The sequence below is a fragment of the Mobula hypostoma genome, chromosome 6 (genome assembly GCF_963921235.1).
Source record: "Mobula hypostoma chromosome 6, sMobHyp1.1, whole genome shotgun sequence".
Lineage (NCBI taxonomy): Eukaryota > Metazoa > Chordata > Chondrichthyes > Myliobatiformes > Myliobatidae > Mobula > Mobula hypostoma.
The window spans coordinates 99,965,923-99,986,802 of record NC_086102.1 but is presented as its reverse complement, the minus strand read 5'-3'; the positions used below and the strand labels follow the sequence as shown (position 1 = coordinate 99,986,802).

The 20,880-nt window shown below is 42.1% G+C and overlaps 1 protein-coding gene across 4 annotated transcripts in view; it reads left to right on the top strand.

Annotated features, from left to right (window-relative positions):
- sema5ba (sema domain, seven thrombospondin repeats (type 1 and type 1-like), transmembrane domain (TM) and short cytoplasmic domain, (semaphorin) 5Ba) overlaps positions 1-20,880 on the top strand; it is a 541,923-nt gene that overhangs the window by 279,357 nt on the left and 241,686 nt on the right. For all 4 annotated transcript variants that reach the window (XM_063051327.1, XM_063051326.1, XM_063051325.1 and 1 more), the window contains one exon: positions 9,168-9,213. In XM_063051327.1, the coding sequence (XP_062907397.1) occupies positions 9,168-9,213 (46 nt within the window). The remainder of the gene's footprint in view (positions 1-9,167; positions 9,214-20,880) is intronic.

Below are 20,880 nucleotides of genomic sequence, written 5' to 3'. Positions count from 1 at the left end.
GTACATTCTCCGTGACTGCATGCTCCCATTTCCTCCCACATTCCAAAGATGTCCGGTTACAGTTAGTGAGTTGTGGACATGCTGTGTTAGCACCAGAAGCGAGCCAGCACTCTGGGATATCCAGCAAAATCCTGATGGTTCGATTTGATACAATTACAGTTTACTGTATATTTCAATGTTTTGATGTACCAATAAAGCTAACCTCATCTTATAGAAACAGAAGAGTACTGGTAAACTGTTTCATTCACTCACTGTCAATGGAAAATGATAAAAAATAGCATGTTGTTTTGATTTCTATACACCTCAAAATGGCCATTCCATCCCAAGGGTCTAGGCTCCAGTTATCACTCCTTTCAACCTCTTTATATCAGTCAGTTGGTATAGCTTTTAGTTCAGTCTCCTTTCATCGTGGCTCGGAACAGTTGGAATAAAAGCAGAAAGTGTTGGAAATAATCCACTGGTTGGGCAGCTTCTGTGGGGAGAAAATGCAGTTGGTGTATCAGGATCATGACCTTTCAGCGGAAAAGGGAGAAGTTACAAGTCAAACAGGTTTTAAGTTGCAGAGCAGGTGAAGGGGATGTAGAGAACGAAGGAAGTTCTATGTTAGGATGGAGTCCAAAAGGGACATAATAATGTGCACATTGATGGCAGCTTCAAAGTTGAGTTTAGCGTCATCTGTACGAGTACATGAACAGGTGCATTGAAAATCTTTTTTGCCGCAGTGTCACAGGCACAGAGCATCAGAGAAGCAGCATTCACAAATAAGACATATACATTATGCAAAAATGTTACAGGAAGTACACAATTTGAACAAAATGAAGTCCGTTTTAGTTCAAGGTGGTCAAAGTCTTGTTAACGCATAGAACCTAGAACATTGCAGCACAGAGTCTTTGGCGCATGATGTAGTGCCAACCTACTGTCAGATCAAACCAACCGTTCCCTCCTGCACAGCCCTCCATATTTCTATCATCCATATACCTATCTAAGAGTTTCTTAAATGTCCCTGATGTACCTGCCTCTACCATTACCCATGGCAGGCATTCCACACAGCCATCACTCTCTATGTAAAAAACCTACCTCTGACATCTCCCACTACACTTTCCTCCAATCACCTTAAAAGTATGACCACTCATGTCAGCTAATGGTCCTTTCAGAATACCGAAAAGGAAAGAAGAGTTATCACTGTGATATCACTAGCTATGCCACTGTGCCACTCCAAGTTCTACTCAAGTTGCTGTTAATGGCACAACGTGTAAGACAGCAGTTAGATCTTAAATGGAGTGGTGTGAGGATAGGATGCTACACACACACAACATGCTAGAGGAACTCAGTGGGTCAGGCAACAGTTTGTGTGTTCTGCTCTGTATTTCCAGCATCTGCAGAATCTGTGGTGTTTAAGATGCAAGGCTGTGGTCAGAACACATTTAAAGTATCCAAGGGAATGGGAACGTCGACTCAGACCATGAGAGGCCTGTGTCAGACATTTTCATGCCTTACAAGGCGCAGATTGGAAGTCTGTGTGAGGCGCCATTCCTCGCACAGACACTAGAGCAATGTGTGGTTAAGCGCCTTGCTCAAGGACACAAACACACTGCCACAGCTGAGGCTCGAACTAGCGACCTTCAGATCAGTAGACAAATGCCTTAACCACTTGGCCACGTGCCCAACACAAGAGAATGGTGAATCTGTGGAATTCATTGGAACAGACGGTGGTAGAGGCCAATCATCTGGTATATTTAAAGAGGAGGTTGAGAGGTTCTTGATTAGTAAGAACATCAAAGGTTACAGAGAAAAGGCAGAACAGGATTGAGAGGGATAATAAATCAGCCATGATTGAATGGCAGAGCAGACTCAATGGACCAACTGGCTTAATTCAGCTCCCATGTCTTATAGTCTTTTGATATTGTGAGCAATTTTGGGCTTCATATCTAAGAAAGGATGTGCTAGCACTAGCGATTTACAAGAATAATCCCAGAAATAAAAGGATTTACATCTGAGGTGTTTGATGGCTTGGCCTGTAAATTCTAGAATTTATACGACTTAGTGAAATCTCAGTGAAATCTACCAAATATTGAAAGGCCTAGACAGAGTGGATGTGGAGAGGATGCTTCCTATAACGGGAGAGTCTAGGACCAGAGAGCACAGCCTCAGAATACAAAGACAGCTATTTAGAAAAGAGACAAGGGCATTTTCTTTAGCCAGAGAGTGGTGAATCTGTGGAATTCATTGCCACAGATGGCTGTGGAGGCTAATTCATTGGGTATATTTAAAGCTTGCTTGCTTGTTTGTTTGTTTGTTTATTTATTTGGAGCTAAAGTGCCGAATAGGCCCTTCCAGCTCTGAGCTGTGCTGCCAGCAACCTCCGATTTAACTCTAGACTAGTGACAGGACAATTTACAATGACCAATTGAGCTACTGACCAGCTGACCAGTACGTTGTTGGACTGTAGCTGGGGGGGGGGGGGCAAGAGAGCTGGAGCACTGGGAGGAAGAATACACATTCAATGTGGAGGACGTACAAACTCCTTACACAAGATGTCAGGGCTGAACTCCAATTCCAATGTCCCTGAACTGTAATAGTGTTGTGTTAACCGCTAAGCTTCCATTGTTCCCCTCAGTACCTGATAGGAACTTGATAGGAAGGGCATTGAAGGAAAGCAGGAAAATGGGGTCGAGAGAGAAAATAAATCTGCCATCATTGAATGGCATAGCAGACTCAATGGGTCAATGGGCTTAATTCTGCTCCTATGTCTTATGGATAAGGATGCAATTACACTGGAAGGGGTTCAGAGTTGATTCACCAGAACACTGAGTGGGATAAAGCATTTCAGTACCGAGGAGAGATTGGCCAGGCTGGATTTGTAATCAGAATATAGAACAGAGAAAAACACCACACAGGAATAGGTCCTTCGGCCCACAGTGTGGTGCCAAACTAATTAAATGCTCAACTAAACTAATCCTTTCTGTCTACAAAATGTCCACGTCCTTCCACTTCCTGCACATCCATGTGCCTATCCGAGAGCCTCTTGAATGCCCTTCCATCACCACCCAAGGCAGCTCATTCAGGCACTAACTGCTTTGTGGAAATAAACTTGCCTCCCACATCCTCCCTGTCATCTCAAACGCATGCTCTCTGCTATTGGATATTTCAACCCAGGAAAAAAGATACTGGCTCTTTACTCTATCTCTGACCCTCATAATCTTATAAACCTTTTGTCAGATCACTTTAGCAGAGGAGATTGGGGGTGTATAATATCCCCATTATCAGGTCTGTCTATGACTAGAATGCACAGGTTAAAGTTAAGGGGTGGGACATTTAGAGGGAACATGGAAAAAATTTATACTCAAGAGCTGAAATCTGGAACACTCTGCCTGAGGAGAAGATGGGGCAAGGTACACTCACTACATTTAAGAAATACTCAGATGACTAAATGAACTGTAGGGATCAAAGAGCAACATACTTAACAGGTCAGGCTGCATCAATGGAGAGAAATGAACAGTTGATATTAAGACTGGAAAGAAAGGAGCAAAAAGACAGAATAAGAAGGTGGGGGAGAAGGAGTACAAGGTTGCCGGTGATAGGTGAGACCAGGTGAAGAAGGTGGTGGGTAGCTGAGGAGGTGGGGGGAGGATGAATGTAAAGGGCCTATTCCTGTGCAAAACAATTCAATAATTGTTATTCCAGGCAACTCTCTCCACCATCTTTGCTGCTGCATTTTATAACAAGACCAGCACAGCACAGTGAATTGTGGCCCTAGGGTCAGGGGAATTTTTCATCTATCTAAGATATTTGACAGAACATCACTGACAAAATAATTTCAAGAGACATCTCTGACAAAAGTAGTCACCAGGGGAGAAATTTGAATAAAATGATTCCCTTCTCACAATTGTTTCCCCATTGTTAAGAAGCCTCTTAAAAATAAGGAGCCACTTTCATCCATTGATACCGGAACCAGGAAACCTGCCAATTACATAGGCATCTAATCGTCAACTTCATCAGATGGTGATTCCACTTTTCTGAGTGGCTTATCTTTCCGTAATGATCCCGGGAGCTTTACTATCAGATGGCCTAGTTTAACTGGTGCTGTTTGAACATGTCTGTTCTCATTTCTTGACAACTTAATTTACTGTTTGATATCTTTCTTTCTCTATTTATTCTTCGGTCTTTCTTTATCTCTGCCAGTTTGATTGCTTTCTCTCCCAATCCCTCTGCAGGTCTGGCACTGTTGCTTACTTTCTGTTTCTCCCACTAACCCCATCTTTCATATCTTCTTCCTCCACTTCTTCCTCTTTTTTTTTTAAGAACATAGAACAGTACAACACAGTCCAGGCCTTTCGGTCCATGATGTTGTGCTGACCTTTTAAACTGCTCTAAGATCACGCAACCCTTTCCCTCTCACATCGCCCTCCAACTTTCTTTCATCCATGTGCTTATCTGAAATTCACCTAATGTATCTGCCACTACCATCAGGAAATTCCATGTATCTACCACTCTGTGTAAAACCTTACCTCTGACATCTCCCCTATAATTTCAGCCTGTCACTTTAACATTATGCCCCTCATATTAGCCACCTGCTGGAAAAAAATTCACTGGCTGTCCACTCAGTCTATGCCTTTTATCATTTTGGTCACCTCCTATCCTTCTTACGTATATAACCACACAATAGCCCTGGCTCCTTCAACCTATCCTCATAAGACATGCTCTCTAATCCAGGCAGCATCCTGGTAAATCTCCTCTACACCTTTTCCTCCACATCCTTCTTGTAATGAGGTGACCAGAACCGAGCACTTCATTCATTTCTTTCTGCTGTGCTTTTGGGCAGTTCTCTGCTCTTCTTCTTCCCACTGCTGTGAGCACACTCTCTCACTTGCTCATTCCAATCATGTTACTTCCTTGTATTTCACGGCCTGGTATAGGAACACCAGTGCCCAAGAATGAAGTGCATACAGCCCTGACATCACCATTCCCACCACTGAGCACTACCACAAGAACGTAGCAGCTATCATCAAGAGCCCCCATCATCCAGGCTATGCTCTCTTCTCACTTCCATCATTGGGAAGGAGATACTGGAGCCTTCGGAACAGTTATTACCCTTCAACCATCAGGCTCCTGAACCAGAGTGGATAACTTCACTCACCTCAACTCTGAACAGCCTGTAGACTCACTTCGAAGGCTTCTACAACTATTATTATTCATTTACCTATCCATCAGTATTGTTTATTTATCTATATATTTATTTGTTTTTTTGTATCTGCACAATTTATCTTTTTTGTATCTTGGCTGTCAGTCTTTGTAGTTTTTCATTGATCATATCATTGATTTTATCATTGGTACTACTGCAGTTGTACAAGGCCTTGGTGAGACCACACCTGGAGTATTGTGTGCAGTTTTGGTCCCCTAATCTGAGGAAAGACATCCTTGCCATAGAGGTAGTACAAAGATGGTTCACCAGATTGATTCCTGGGATGGCAGGACTTTCATATGATGAAAGACTGCATTGACTAGGCTTATACTCGTTGGGATTTAGAAGATTGAGGGGGGATCTTATTGAAACGTATAAAATCCTAAAGGGATTGAACAGGCTAGATGCAGGAAGATTGTTCCCGATGTTGGGGAAGTCCGGAACGAGGGGTCACAGTTTGAGGATAAAGGGGAAGCCTTTTAGGACCGAGATGAGGAGAAACTTCTTCACACAGAGAGTGGTGAATCTGTGGAATTCTCTGAGACAGGAAACAGTTGAGGCCAGTTCATTGGCTATATTTAAGAGGGAGTTTGATATGGCCCTTGTGGTTAAAGGGATCCGGGGGTATGGAGAGAAGGCAGGTACAGGGTTCTGAGTTGGATGATCAACCATGATCATACTGAATGGCGGTGCAGGCTCGAAGGGCCAAATGGCCTACTCCTGCACCTATTTTCTATGTTTTTATCACATTTGTGAACTATTGTGAATGCTTGCAATATTATGATTCTCAAGGTAGTATACAGTGACATATATGTACAGTATTTCAAAATTAAATTTTCTTTGAACTTTTGTTTAATATTGTTCTCTCCCAGGTATCTTCCAAAATTCTATGGATTTCCCTGTCCTCTGCACCCTTGACTTCCCAGACACCTCACCCCATCAACCCTCCTCCTACACCCCATCCATTGCTCTTCAACCACTACTTTCTGTTAATCTTAACTGTTTCCCTGTTATAAACACTTGTTCATTCACTGGAACTCACAACTCTGTAATTTGCATAATTAAAACCTCTCCATCTCTCTCTCTCCCTTCCACTGAGACCTAGCCTTTTCAGATCAGTTCTTTGGTAAAGATAAAGATTAGATTCATTTGTCACATGTACATTTCAAAATTCAAAGTAAAATTTATTATCAAAGTACATATATGTCACCATATACAACCCTGAAGTTCATTTTCTTGCGAGCATACTCATTAAATTAATAATAGAATAACCATAATAGAATCAGTAAAAGACCTCACCAACTTAGGCACTCAACCAGTGTGAAAAAGACAACAAATGTGCAAATACAAAAATAAGTAATAATAATAAATAAATGAGCAATAACTATTGAGAATGTGAGATGAAAAGTCCTTGAAAGTGGTTGTGGGAAAATTCCAGCGATGGGGCAAGTGAAGTTATCCCCTTTGGTTCAAGAGCCTGATAGTTGAGGGATAATTGTTTCTGAACCTGGTGGTGAGAGTCCTGAGGCTCCTGTACCTTCTTCCTGATGGCAGCAATGAGAAGAGAGCATGACCTTGGTGGCGGGGGTTCCTGATAATGGACGCTGCTTTCCTGCAACAATGCTCTGTGTCGATGTGCTCAATGGTGGGGAGGGCTTTACCCGTGATGGACTGAGCCTTCCACTAATTTTTGTAGGATTTTCTGTTTAAGGGCATCGGTGTTTCCATACCAGGCTGATGATGCTCTCCACTACACACCTGTAGAAATTTGGCAAAATTTTAAATGACATGCCAAATCTTGGCAACCTCCTAAGGAAGTAGAGTCGCTGCCATGCTTTCTTCATAATTGCACTTACCTGCAGAGCCCAGGACAAGTTCTCTGAAATAGTAACACTGAGGAATTTAAAGTTGCTGACCCTCTCCACCTCTGATCCTCCAATGAGGACTGGCTCATGGACCTCGGGTTTCCTGCTCCTGAAGTCTATAATCAGCACCTTGGTCTTGCTGACACTGAGTGAGAGGTTGTTGTTATGGACAGATTTTCAATCTCCCTCCTACACGGTGATTCATCACCACCTTTGATTTTGCCTACAAAAGTGGTGTCATCAGTATGTCATATATCATACAGTCAGAAGTGGACACATTGTGCTTAGTCACACAGTCAGAAGTATGTTTAAACATCAAAACATGCAGGATTGTGCAGGGGACAGTCTGCAAGTGTCAGAGCACTTCCTGTATCAACGTTGCATGCCCACAACTTATTAACCCTACCCCATCAAAGTTGCTGGTGAACGCTAATGCCCCACCTCCCCCTTGTACCCCATCCGTTATTTATTTATATACACACATTCTCTCTCTCTCCTTTTTCTTCCTCTGACTATACCCCTTGCCCATCCTCTGGGACTCCCCCCCCCCCCCATCTTTCTCCCCGGACCTCCTGTCCCATGATCCTCTCATATCCCCTTTGCCAATCACCTGTCCAGCTCTTGGCTCCATCCCTCCCCCTCCTGTCTTCTCCTATCATTTTGGATCTCCCCCTCCCACTTTCACTTTCAGATCTCTTACTAATTCTTCCTTCAGTTAGCCCTGACGAAGGGTCTCTGCCTGAAACGCTGACTGTACCTCTTCCTAGAGATGCCGCCTGGCCTGCTGCATTCACCAGCAACTTTGATCTGTGTTGCTTGAATTTCCAGCATCTGCAGAATTCCTGTTGTTAACCCTACTCCATAGTCTTTGGAACGTGGGAAAAAACAGGAGCACCTGGGGGAAACCCACATGGTCACAGAGAGAATGTACAAGCTCCTTACAGACAGGGGGTGGGAATTGAACCCTGATTAGCAATTGGTGGCACTGACTGCTATGCCACCGTACAGTCCCAATATTATCTTTATATAAATTGAGTAATAAACTGATACTACATGGAATCCAGCTCTTCTGTCCGCCAAGTTCATACTGTAATCATTTTACACTAATCTGACATGAATGCGGTTTTATTCTCCCTGCATTCCTTTTAATTAGATCACAAGACCATAAGCCATAGAGCAGAATTAGGCCATTTGGCCCATCGTGTCTGCTCAGCATTCGATTGTGGCTGGTTTAGTTTCCCTCTCAAACCCATTCCCCAGCCTTCTGTCCATAATCTTTGCTGCCCTTAGGAACTGTAACCCCTTCCACCCAGATTCTACTGTTTGATTACAACAAGAGCAATTTACAGTGGCTAATTAAACTGCCAGCCCAGATGTCCTATGGATGTCGGAGCAAATTGAAGCCTGGAGAATTTGCAACAATTACACAAAAATCACACATTTTCAGGATTGAACGTGGGTCATTGGATTCGTAAGGCCAGGGCTCCAAGTACACCATTGTGCTGCCTTATCCTCTGGGTGAAATGTTATCCAATTATCATTTGATAAGAATCTTGTGTCTTTTGAGTGTATTACATGAGAAATATTTTATGAGTGCAAGTATTCTTGTACATCAAAAATCTTTCTTTCTCTTGCTATATTGTTTAATGAGCTAGAATTTCACTTGCTTTTGCACAGAGTGAATTTTCCAGTACAACTTCAATGTTATACTTCAATGACAGCTCAGATTTTCCTATACTGGTTGTAGAATTTCAGCTTCGGGCAGCCCAGTAGAGTCGTGGTTAGCATAATGTCATTACCACACCAGTGACCAGGTTCAATTCCCATCACCACCTGTGGAAGCTTATAGTTTTGATGCTCCATGAGTGGGTGGGTTCCCCCCCCCCCAGGTGCTCTAGTTTTCTCCCACCTTCCAAAGAAGTACAAGTTGGTAGGTTAATTTTCAAATAGGTATGATTGGACAGCATGGGTTGATTGGGCCGGTAGGACCTGTTACCATGCTATATTTCTAAATACTGTAAAATAAAACTTTAAAAAATTGGGGAAAGCTGTGAATAATCATTAAATATCAGGTGTTAATCTGATTTTCCAGTAGGCTGATGTGTCACTGTCTTTTTCAGAAACTACCTCTTCCGTCTCACACTGGACAATGTCTCTCTTATACAGGTAAGTTCCATTTACTCTCAAAGCCTCATAGTTGGTTTAAGGTTTTGTAGATTAAAAGGGAAAATCCCTTCATTTTCTGCCTCACCAACAAAATGACTGAACTAAAGGCATAGCTGGAATGTTTGCATGGGGTACATTCAAGTCCCTCAAGCATGTACAGTACCTTTGGAGCACAGTTATCAATGAGCCACACTGGTGAGGGAGGGCTCAGCTTCGATGGCTGGTCCCAACTTTGCTCGGACCACAAGACATAGGAGCAGAATTAGGACAATCAGCCCATTGAGGCAGCTTCTACATTCTATCACAGAATATTTATTATCCCTCTCAACCCTATTCTCCTGCCTTCTTCCCACAACCTTTGCTACCTTGACTAATCAAGAACCCATCAACCTCTACTTTAAATATATTCAGTGACTTGACCTACACAGCTATCCGTGGCAATGAGTTCCATAGATTCACTACCCTCTGGCTAAAGGAATTCCTCCTCATTACTGTTCTAAATGGACATCCCTCTAATCTGAAGCTGTACACTCTGATCCCTGATTTATCCACTATAGGGAACATTCTCTCCACATCTACTGTCTAGCCCTTCAATGTTCGATAAGTTTCAATGAGGATTTCCCCCCCCCCGCCCCCAATCCTTCTAAACCCAAGTACAGGTTCAGAGCCATCAAACATGTTAACCCTTTGGGATCATTCTCATGAACCTCTTCTGGACCCTCTGCAATGCCAGTACATCTTTTCTAAGATAGGGGCCCAGAACTGCTCACAATACTCCAAATGCAGTCTGCCCATTGCCTTATAAACAGTATTATATCCTTGCATTTATATTCTCATCTTCTCTAAGTGAATGCTAGCATTGCATTTGCTTTCCTTACCACCCATTCAGCTTGCAAGTTAATCTTTAGGGGATCCTCAAGTTCCTTTGCACCTCTGATTTATTATATATATAAAAAAATTGTCCCCATTTAGAAAATAGTCTACATCTTTATTCCTTTTGTCAAAGTGCATGACAATGCACCTCCCTACACTATATTCTATCCACCACTTCTTTAGCCATTCCCCCAAATCTGTCTACATCCTTCTACAGACTGCTTCCTTAACACTACCTGCCCTTCCATCCACCTTTGTATCGTCTGCAAACCTGACCACAGAGCTACCAATTCCTTCATCAAAATCACTTTTTTTTAAAAATATAAAATATGTAAAAATAATGTGAACAGAAATGGTCCCAACACCAACCCCCGTAGCACACCACCAGTCACTGGCAGGCAACCAGAAAAGGCCTGCTTTATTTCCACTCTTTGCCTCCTGCCAGTCAGGCAATCTTCTATCCATGCTAGTATCTTTCCAGTAATACCTTGTTAAGCAGCATTATGTGCAGCACCTTGTCAAAGGCCTTCTGAAAATCCAAATAAACATCCACTGACTTTGTCTATTCTGCCTGTTATTTCCTCAAATAATTCCAAAGGGATTTGTTAAGTAAGATTTCCCCCTTGAGAAAATCTGCTGGTTTTTGGCCTATTTTATCATGCACTACCAAGTACCTCAAAAATCACATCCTTATTAGACTCCAATATCTTCCCAACCATTGAAGTCAGGCTATCTGACCTGCAATTTCCTTTCTTCTGCCTCCCTCCCTTCTTGAAGAATGTTGTGACATTTGCAATTTTCCAGTCCCCCAGAACTATTCTAGAATCCAGTGATCCTTGAAAGATAATTACTAATACCTTCACAATTTCTACAACTACCACGTTCAGAACTGTGGGATGTAGTTCATCTGGTCCAGCTGACTTACCTAGTGAAGACCTTCCAGCTTCCCAAGCACCTTCTCATTAGTAAGAAGCAACTACACCCACTTCTGACCCAGGACATTCTCAAATTTTTAGCATGCAGCACTGCCAAAATGAAGACTGAGCCAAAATAATTGCTTGCCCACCATTTCTTTGACCCCATTACTACCTTTCCATCATCATTATCCAGTCTAATATCCACTCACTTCTCTTTTGCTCTTTATGTATCTGAAAAAAAAATGGTATCCTCATATTATTGGCTAGCTTACCTTCCTATTTCTCTATTCTACTCCTTATGGCTTTTTTAGTTGCCTTGTTTTTAAAAGCTTCCCAATCCTTTAACTTCTGAATATTTTTGCTATATTATATACCTTCTCTTTACCTTTTATGCCATCTTTGACTTCTCTTGTCAGCCACAGTTGTGTCATCCTCCCTTTAGAATATTTCTTCATCTTAGGGATGTATTTATCTTGCATCCTCTGATTTGTTGTCAGGGCACTGAAGCAGGGATCCAATCACAGACCCAGTACTATGCACACAGTGATATTAATTGAGTAACAAATCCCAAGGTGCAAACAAAACCAGCATCAAAGTTCAGGCTGAGATCAAAACATCCAGAGAAATCCAAAAACCAGAATCAGGAAACAGGCAGAATCAATATTCAAATAGACAAAGTACAAGTATAAGCTACTCATATACTTCTAGAGTACAAACTAGAAAGGCTCAGGAAAATTCACTGACACAATCTGGTGAAAACACAGGACTGAAATACACTGAGCAATAAACAGAGAGGCAGATGGTAAGTGGAGCACAGTGAGACACAGGTGGCAGCAATACAGGTAATAATGAGCAACAGATGAGAGACAGAGTACTCAGTATTGCAGGAGCCGGAGCAGAGCAGGAACGGGGATCGAAACACATGGCAATACAAAACCACAGACTGACAGCTAGGGGGAAACACACAAAAAGACAGAGTTCAACTGGAAGTATTGACATTTGCTTCTAGAAACCCCAGCCATTGTTGTTCTGCCATCATCCCAGCTCATCTCTCATGCCTCTGTAATTCCCTTTATTCCATTGTAACATTATCTTCTCCCTCTCAAACTGCAGGGTGAATTCTATCAAATTATGATCACTGCCTCCCAGGAGTTCCTCTACCTAATCAAATCTGGTTCATCACACAGCACCCACTTCAGAATAGCCTTTCCCCTAGTTGTTCAACCATAAGCTGGTCTGAAAAGCCATCTTGTAGACATTCTGCAAATTCTCTCTTGGGATCCAGCACCAACCTGATTTTCCCAATCTATCTGCATATTGAAATCCCCCATGGCTATCAGAACATACCTTTTCCATTTCCCATTGAAATTTATATCCCACATCCTGGCTTCTGTTTGGGGCTGTATATAACTCCCATTAGGGTCTGCAGTGAACTCTACCCACAAGGATTCTATAACTTTTGATCCTATGCCCTTTCTTAGGATTTGATTTAATTTTTTACCTCTTTGTCCTTTTGATACAACGTGTATCATTGGATTTTAAGCTTCTAGCTGTGATCTTCTGTAGGCCATGACTCAGTGATGCCTACAATGTCATACCCGATAATCTCTAACTGCACTGCAAGATCATCTGCCTTATTCCATACACTGCATGCTTTCAAATATAACACCTTTAGTCTTGTATTCATCCCTTTTTCGATTTTACTCTCATGTTACACTTCAACTCATCCCACTGACTGCAAATTTGCCCTATCATCTGCCTGTCCTTCCTCACAGTCTCACTACACATACAACTGCCCCACCCTCAGATCTATCGCTCAAGTTCCCATTCCCCTGCCAAATGAGTTTAAATCAGAGGTTGACCACCTGGGATCCATAGACCCCTCGCTTAATGGTAGCGGTCCATAAAAGACGTTGGGAACCCTTCCCAATAGCTCTAGCAAATTTGCCTGCAAGGGTATGGCTGTTGGGAAAACTGTTGCCGGACTGTGTGAATAACATTACAAGGGTTCATTGCAAATAAACAGTGATTCCCCAATACTCAGAAGGTTCAGGGATGAATTGAGTGGAGTTTCCAAAACACTGTAAACATAGAGACAAAACATAGAACATAGAACAGGAAATAACAGGACGGGTGGAGAAAGGAGAGTCAGTGGATGTTGTTTACTTGGGCCTTCAGAGAGCCTTTGACAAGGTATTGCACCAAACAAGATAAGGGCCCATGGTACTTCAGGAAAGATACTAGCATGGACAGAGTATTGGCTCAGAATCAGAATCAGGTTTAATATCACCAGCATACAGTATGTTGTGAAATTTATTGTATTGTGGCAGCAGTACAGTTAAATACTTAAAAACTATAAATTACAATAGGAAGTGTTTGTGTGTATATATAATATATATAAATTTATTTAATATATTTAATATATATTAAATTTTTATATATATAAAATAAATAGTGGAAAAAGAGAGAGAAAAATACTGAGGAAATGTTCATGGGTTTATTGTCCATTGAATGTGTGTCTTCAGGCTCCTGTGGCCTCATCCTCAATGGGAACAATGAGATGAGGGCCTGTCATGGGTATTGGGCTCCTTAGTGGTGGATGCCACCTTTTTGAGACGTTGCCTTTTGAAGGTATCTTGGATGCTGGGAAGGCTGGTGCCCATGATGCAGTTGGCTGAGTTTACAACTTTCTGCAGCTATTTCTGATCCTGTGCAGTGGCCCCTCCATGCCAAGCGATAATACAACCAGTTAGAATGTTCTCCATGTTCTGTAGAAATTTGTGTGTGACTTTTGTGACATATCGATTCTCCTCAAGCTCCTAATGAAATTCATTAGCACAGTTCTTTGTAATTGCATCAGTTTGCTGGGCCCAGGATAGATCTTCAGAGATGTCGACACCCAGGAACTTGAAACTGCTCACCTTTTCCACTGCTGATCCCTTGTTGAGGACTGTTGTGTGTTCCCTCAACTTACTCTTCCTGAAGTCCAAAATAATTGCAGCACCACTCAACCAGCTGATCTATTTCATGCCTGTATGCCTCCTTGTCACCATCTGAAATTCTGCCAACAATAATTGTGTCATCAATAAATTTATAGATGGTGTTTGAGTCATGCCTAGCCACAATGAGGTGCATGTAGAAAGAGTAGAGCAGTGGACTAAGCACACATTCTTGAGGTGTGCCAGTGCTGATTGTTGGTGAGGAGGAGGTGTTATTTCCGATCTCCATAGATCTCCATAGGTCTCCTGGTGAGGAAGTCAAGGATCCAGTTGAAGGAGTTACAGAGGCCCAGGTTTTGGAGCTTTTTGATTGGAACTACGAGTATTATTGAGTTGAATTCTGTGCTATAGTCAATTAAAGTTCAGGTGCCCCAAGGCCAAGTGGAGAGCCAGTGAGATTGCTGACTGGAAGGAAGCAAAGTGTGGGAAAAGAGGGGGCCTTTAAAGGTGACTAGTGGTGTTTGGAGTTGCGACTGCTTCTTTTCATATTATATATCAATGATTTAGATGATGAAATTAATGGCTTTGTGGCTAAGTTGTGGATGATGTAGAGGGACAGATGGAATATAGCGTAGGGAAGTGTATGGTCATATACTTTTGTAGAAGGAATAAAAGCGTACACTATTTTCTAAACAAGGAGAAAATTCAAAAATCAGAGGTACGGAGGGATTTCAGAGTCCTCATGCAGGATTCCCTAAAGGTTAACTTGCAAGTTGACTCAGTGGTAAGGAAGGCTAATGTAATATTAGCATTCATTTTGATAGGACTATAATATAAAAGCATGGATGTAATGCTGAGGCTTTGGAAGGCATTTGTCAGACTGTACTTGACTGCACTTGGAGTATTGTGAGTAATTATGCGCTCCTTATCTCAAGATATACTGGCACTGGAGAGGTCCAGAGGAGGTTCATGAGGATGATTTCAGGAATGAAAGAGTTATGAGAAGTGTTTGACTGCTCTAGGCATGTGCTTGCTGGGGTTGAGAAGAATGAGGGTGGATCTCATGAAACCTATCGAATATTGAAAGGTCTAGATACAGTGAGTGTGAAGAGGATATTTCCTATCCTGGGTATGTCTAGGACCAGAGGGCACAGGATCAGAATAGAGGGACATGCCTTTAGAACAGAGATGACAAGGAATTTATTTAGCCAGAGGCTAGTGAAGCCATAGAATTCATTACCGCAGAGGGCTGTGGAGGCCAAATCATTGGTAATTTTTAAAGCAGAGGTTGACAGTTTCTTGACTAGTAAGGGCATCAAAGGTTACAGGGAGAAGGCAGGAGTATTGGGTTGAGAGGCATAATATATCAGCCTTGATGGAATGGTGTGGCAGACTCAATGGGCTGAAAGGGCCTAGTTCTGTTCTTATGGTTTCAATGGTCTTCCAAACACGTGCATGTCAGTAGGCTAATTCACCACTGGAAGTTGCCTGTAGTTTGTGTAGTCTCCTGTCCCAATTAAGCAGCATAGTGTCCAAATTCCTGGCTATTTTCATGATTAATTGATGGACCAAACAGCTGGAATCCATTGCATTAGTATTTGCTGTGGTGTGTTGGTGTGTTGGTGTGTGACAGGCAACAAAAAAAACGTCTATAGAGAGAAAAGAATAAAATAAAAAAAAAGCTTAGAGGTTAAAGTACAGATATGGATCAAAATATACATAAGTACATGGATTTACAATGTAAATAGCAGTATATAAGTGGTTTAAAGGGTCTTTAGTGCAGTGACTGAGGGGGGTAACAGATAGGATGGTTAGGAAGGACTAACTAGAATGGTTGATTAGATTAACTACCTGGGGGAAGAAACTTTGGAGAGGGTGTGAAACTTTTGTTTTAGTAGCTCTATAGCACTTTCCAGAAGGGAGGTTTTGGAAAAGGTAATTTGCAGGGTGGGGAGTGTCCTCAATGATTTTCCTGCTACCTTCTTTGTCCTGGACACATCAAGTCCTCCAGCAGACTGCAGCCAATGAATGGATGAAGCTTTAAAACAAGTCTCCACCTGCCTCCCCAAGTAGGTTTAAGGTCCCATTGCATCATTTCAGAGAAAAGTAATGATGCTCTCCATAGTCTCCTGCTCAACGTTTACACTCAATTAACATTGTTAGGCAGGCCCTGGACTCACAGATGACTTGCTTCCAATTCAGTCCTATGAGCATTGAGGAGACTGGTGATAGAATCATAGAGTCATGGGACATTACTGTACAGAAACAGGCCCTTCGGTCCACTCAGTCTGTGCTGAAATATTATTGTGCCTAGTTCCATCACCTCACATCTGGACCATCTATGAACTTATCCAAACTTCTCTTAAATGTTTCAATAGAAGCCACATTCACCACTTATGCTGGCATTCCATGGCATAGTGGAATCACCCATCACCCTCTGAGTGAAAAAGTTGCACCTCAGGTTATAACCATATAACCATATAACAATTACAGCATGGAAACAGGCCATCTCGGCCCTTCTAGTCCATGCCGAACTCTTACTCTCACCTAGTCCCACCGACCTGCACCCAGCCCATAACCCTCCATTCCTTTCCTGTCCATATATCTATCCAATTTAACTTTAAACGACAACATTGAACCTGCCTCAACCACTTCTGCTGGAAGCTCGTTCCACACAGCTACCACTCTCTGAGTAAAGAAGTTCCCCCTCATGTTACCCCTAAACTTTTGCCCTTTGACTCTCAACTCATGTCCTCTTGTTAAGGTTCCCCTTAAATGTTTCACCTTTCACCCTTAACTTATGACCTCTAGTTCTAGTGTCAACTAACCTCAGAGGAAAAAAGCCTGCTTGCATTTACCTATAGTCTGATAATTTTGTACGCCATCAGATCTCTCCTCATTCTCTGTGCTCGAGGGAATGAAGTCCTAACCTGTCGGTCCTCAAGTCCCGGCAACATCCTTGTCCTTGTAAAATTTCTCTGTATTTTTTCAATCTTTCATATGCTGCACACAATATTCTAAATTAGGCTTCATCAATGTGTTATACAATTTCAACATAACATCCCAACTCCTGTACTCTGAATTCTGAAGGTCAGTGTGCCAAAAGCTCTCTCTAGGACCCTGTCTACCTCTGACACCACTTTTAAAGCTATGTGAGATCTGTCAGCTCTGACTTGATGATCAATAGAGTGAGTGAGATGTTTGCGAGGTGGAGTGCTCTGTATACTGTTAATGCTGTGGTTCTGTGTTCTTCTGACACGTGAACGAGGTGTGTATGTGCTCAAGTTCACTGAAAGCAGCATTACAGAAAGTGAAAAACATTTGTCACGGCATTGAGTGTCAGGGTTGGGACATCATGTTACAGTTGTACAAAATGTTGCTGAGATGGCACTTCAAGTATTGTGTACAATTTTGGTCGCCCTTTTTTAGGAAAGATATTATTAAACTGGAAGGAATGCAGGGAAGATTTCTACAATGCTGCCAGGACTCGGACAGGCTAGGACTTTATTCCTTGGAACATAGGCGACTGAGGGATTATCTTATAGAGGTGTATAAAATCATGAGTGGTATAGATAGGGTAAATGTACAGTCATTTTGTCAGTGAAGGGGAACTGAAAACAAAAGGGCATAGGCTTAAAGTGAGAGGGAGAAAATTTAAAAGCAGCAACTTCTTCATGCAGAGTGCGCATATGGATTGCACTAACAGAGGAAGTGGTTGAGGGAGATTTGAAGTATACCTGGGTAAGAGGGGTTTAAAAATTTAAAGTTTAGCTTTATTTGTGTCATGTATATCAGAAGGGGTGGGTGTTTGAAGACTGATATTAGGAGGTGTTTCTTCCGTTTGATGGCTGTTAATTTTTGCTTGGAGGGAAGGGGGTAGTCAGGAGTTGGAGATTTGCAAGGCTGAAATGGTTAGACTTTGGACACAAAGGAAATCAAGGGATACAGAGACAGAATGGGAATGGACGGAAGATTGGCTGCAATAGTACACGTAATGTAGAACACAGAACAGTATAGCTCACAGATAGGGCCTTCAGTCCTTGGTGCTGTGCTGAACTAATGAAACTAGTATGAAGAGCTTGTTCTTATTTCTCACGTTTTCGTGTTTAAGTCAATTTTCTTCTTGGGCTCTTAGTTTACGGGAATCATTATTCCAAGATTGTTTTCCCTTTCTTTGTCCCCTTATCTGCTGAATCTAAAGGACCTTCTTGTCCATCCTCAAAGCCTTCCACCGTATTGTTCATATCCACAATCATTAACCTTGTGCTGATTGCAAATTGTGTTCCCTTGTGTGTAGAAACTTGCTCTTCCACAGGGTGTTCTGATGAGTGATTGCATCAAAGAGAACGATGGAGCAATATGCTCTGCTGAGGAACCTTTTATTCCTTTTCTTTTCCAAACGATAAAGACTTGCTTTTTCTTACAGTAATGATTCATTGCTTTTGAAATGAATAAGATGCAAATTCTAACTGGTATTTTCTTGTACAAGAGTATATGGACCCATTTCCATCAAACTGGCAATGACCAACATAGGCTTTTCTGTATTTTTCCAGTGTAAGAGAGAATTAGACTTTTTTTTAGATTAGATTATGAGGACACGCAGTCCTCTTTTATGTCATTTAGTAATGCATGCATTAAGAAATGATATAATATTCCTCCGGTGTGATATCACAAAACAGACCAAGACTGAAAAAAACTAACAAAAACCACATAATTATAACATATAATTGAAAGTGCAGATTGTTATTAATGATTATGATATAGTTGGGATCACAGAGACATGGCTCCAGGGTGACCAGGGATGGGAGCTCAACGTTCAGGGATATTCAATATTCAGGAGGGATAGACATGAAGGAAGGGGAGGTGGGGTGGCGTTGCTGGTTAAAGAAGAGATTAACGCAATAGAAAGGAAGGACATAAGCCGGGAAGATGTGGAATCGATATGGGTAGAGCTGCGTAACACTAAGGGGCAGAAGACGCTGGTGGGAGTTGTGTACAGGCCACCTAACAGTAGTAGTGAGGTCGGAGATGGTATTAAACAGGAAATTAGAAATGTGTGCAATAAAGGAACAGCAGTTATAATGGGTGACTTCAATCTACATGTAGACTGGGTGAACCAAATTGGTAAAGGTGCTGAGGAAGAGGATTTCTTGGAATGTATGCGGGATGGTTTTTTGAACCAACATGTCGAGGAACCGACTAGAGAGCAGGCTATTCTGGACTGGGTTTTGAGCAATGAGGAAGGGTTAATTAGCGATCTTGTCGTGAGAGGCCCCTTGGGTAAGAGTGACCATAATATGGTGGAATTCTTCATTAATATGGAGAGTGACATAGTTAATTCAGAAACAAAGGTTCTGAACTTAAAGAGGGGTAACTTTGAAGGTATGAGATGTGAATTAGCTAAGATAGACTGGCAAATGACACTTAAAGGATTGACGGTGGATATGCAATGGCTAGCATTTAAAGGTTGCATGGATGAACTACAACAATTGTTCATCCCAGTTTGGCAAAAGAATAAATCAAGGAAGGTAGTGCACCCGTGGCTGACAAGAGAAATTAGGGATAGTATCAATTCCAAAGAAGTAGCATACAAATTAGCCAGAGAAAGTGGCTCACCTGAGGACTGGGAGAAATTCAGAGTTCAGCAGAGGAGGACAAAGGGCTTAATTAGGAAGGGGAAAAAAGATTATGAGAGAAAACTGGCGGGGAACATAAAAACGGACTGTAAAAGCTTTTATAGATATGTAAAAAGGAAAAGACTGGTAAAGACAAATGTAGGTCCCCTGCAGACAGAAACAGGTGAATTGATTATGGGGAGCAAGGACATGGCAGACCAATTGAATAATTACTTTGGTTCTGTCTTCACTAAGGAGGACATAAATAATCTTCCAGAAATAGTAAGGGACAGAGGGTCCAGTGAGATGGAGGAACTGAGTGAAATACATGTTAGTAGGGAAGTGGTGTTAGGTAAATTGAAGGGATTGAAGGCAGATAAATCCCCAGGGCCAGATGGTCTGCATCCTAGAGTGCTTAAGGAAGTAGCCCAAGAAATAGTGAAAAGGTCCCGTTTATTCCCACTCTTTGCTTCCTCTCTGCTAACCAATTCTCCACCCACACCAATACCTTACCCCCAATACCGTGTGCTTTAAGTTTGCACACTAGTGATAATTTTTCAAAACTCGTTAGATTCTGGACTAGTTCCTGAGGATTGGAGGGTGGCTAATGTAACCCCACTTTTTAAAAAAGGAGGGAGAGAGAAACCGGGGAATTATAGACCGGTTAGCCTAATGTCATTGGTGGGGAAACTGCTGGAGTCAGTTATCAAGGATGTGATAACAGCACATTTGGAAAGCGGTGAAATGATCGGACAAAGTCAGCATGGATTTGTGAAAGGAAAATCATGTCTGACGAATCTCATAGAATTTTTTGAGGATGTAACTAGTAGAGTGGATAGGGGAGAACCAGTGGATGTGGTATATTTGGATTTTCAAAAGGCTTTTGACAAGGTCCCACACAGGAGATTAGTGTGCAAACTTAAAGCACACGGTATTGGGGGTAAGGTATTGGTGTGGGTGGAGAATTGGTCAGCAGACAGGAAGCAAAGAGTGGGAATAAACGGGACCTTTTCAGAATGGCAGGCGGTGACTAGTGGGGTACCTCAAGGCTCAGTGCTGGGACCCCAGTTGTTTACAGTATATATTAATGACTTGGATGAGGGAATTAAATGCAGCATCTCCAAGTTTGCGGATGACACGAAGCTGGGTGGCAGTGTTAGCAGTGAGGAGGATGCTAAGAGGATGCAGGGTGACTTGGATAGGTTGGGTGAGTGGGCAAACTCATGGCAGATGCAATTTAATGTGGATAAATGTGAAGTTATCCACTTTGGTGGCAAAAATAGGAAAACAGATTATTATCTGAATGGTGGCCGATTAGGAAAA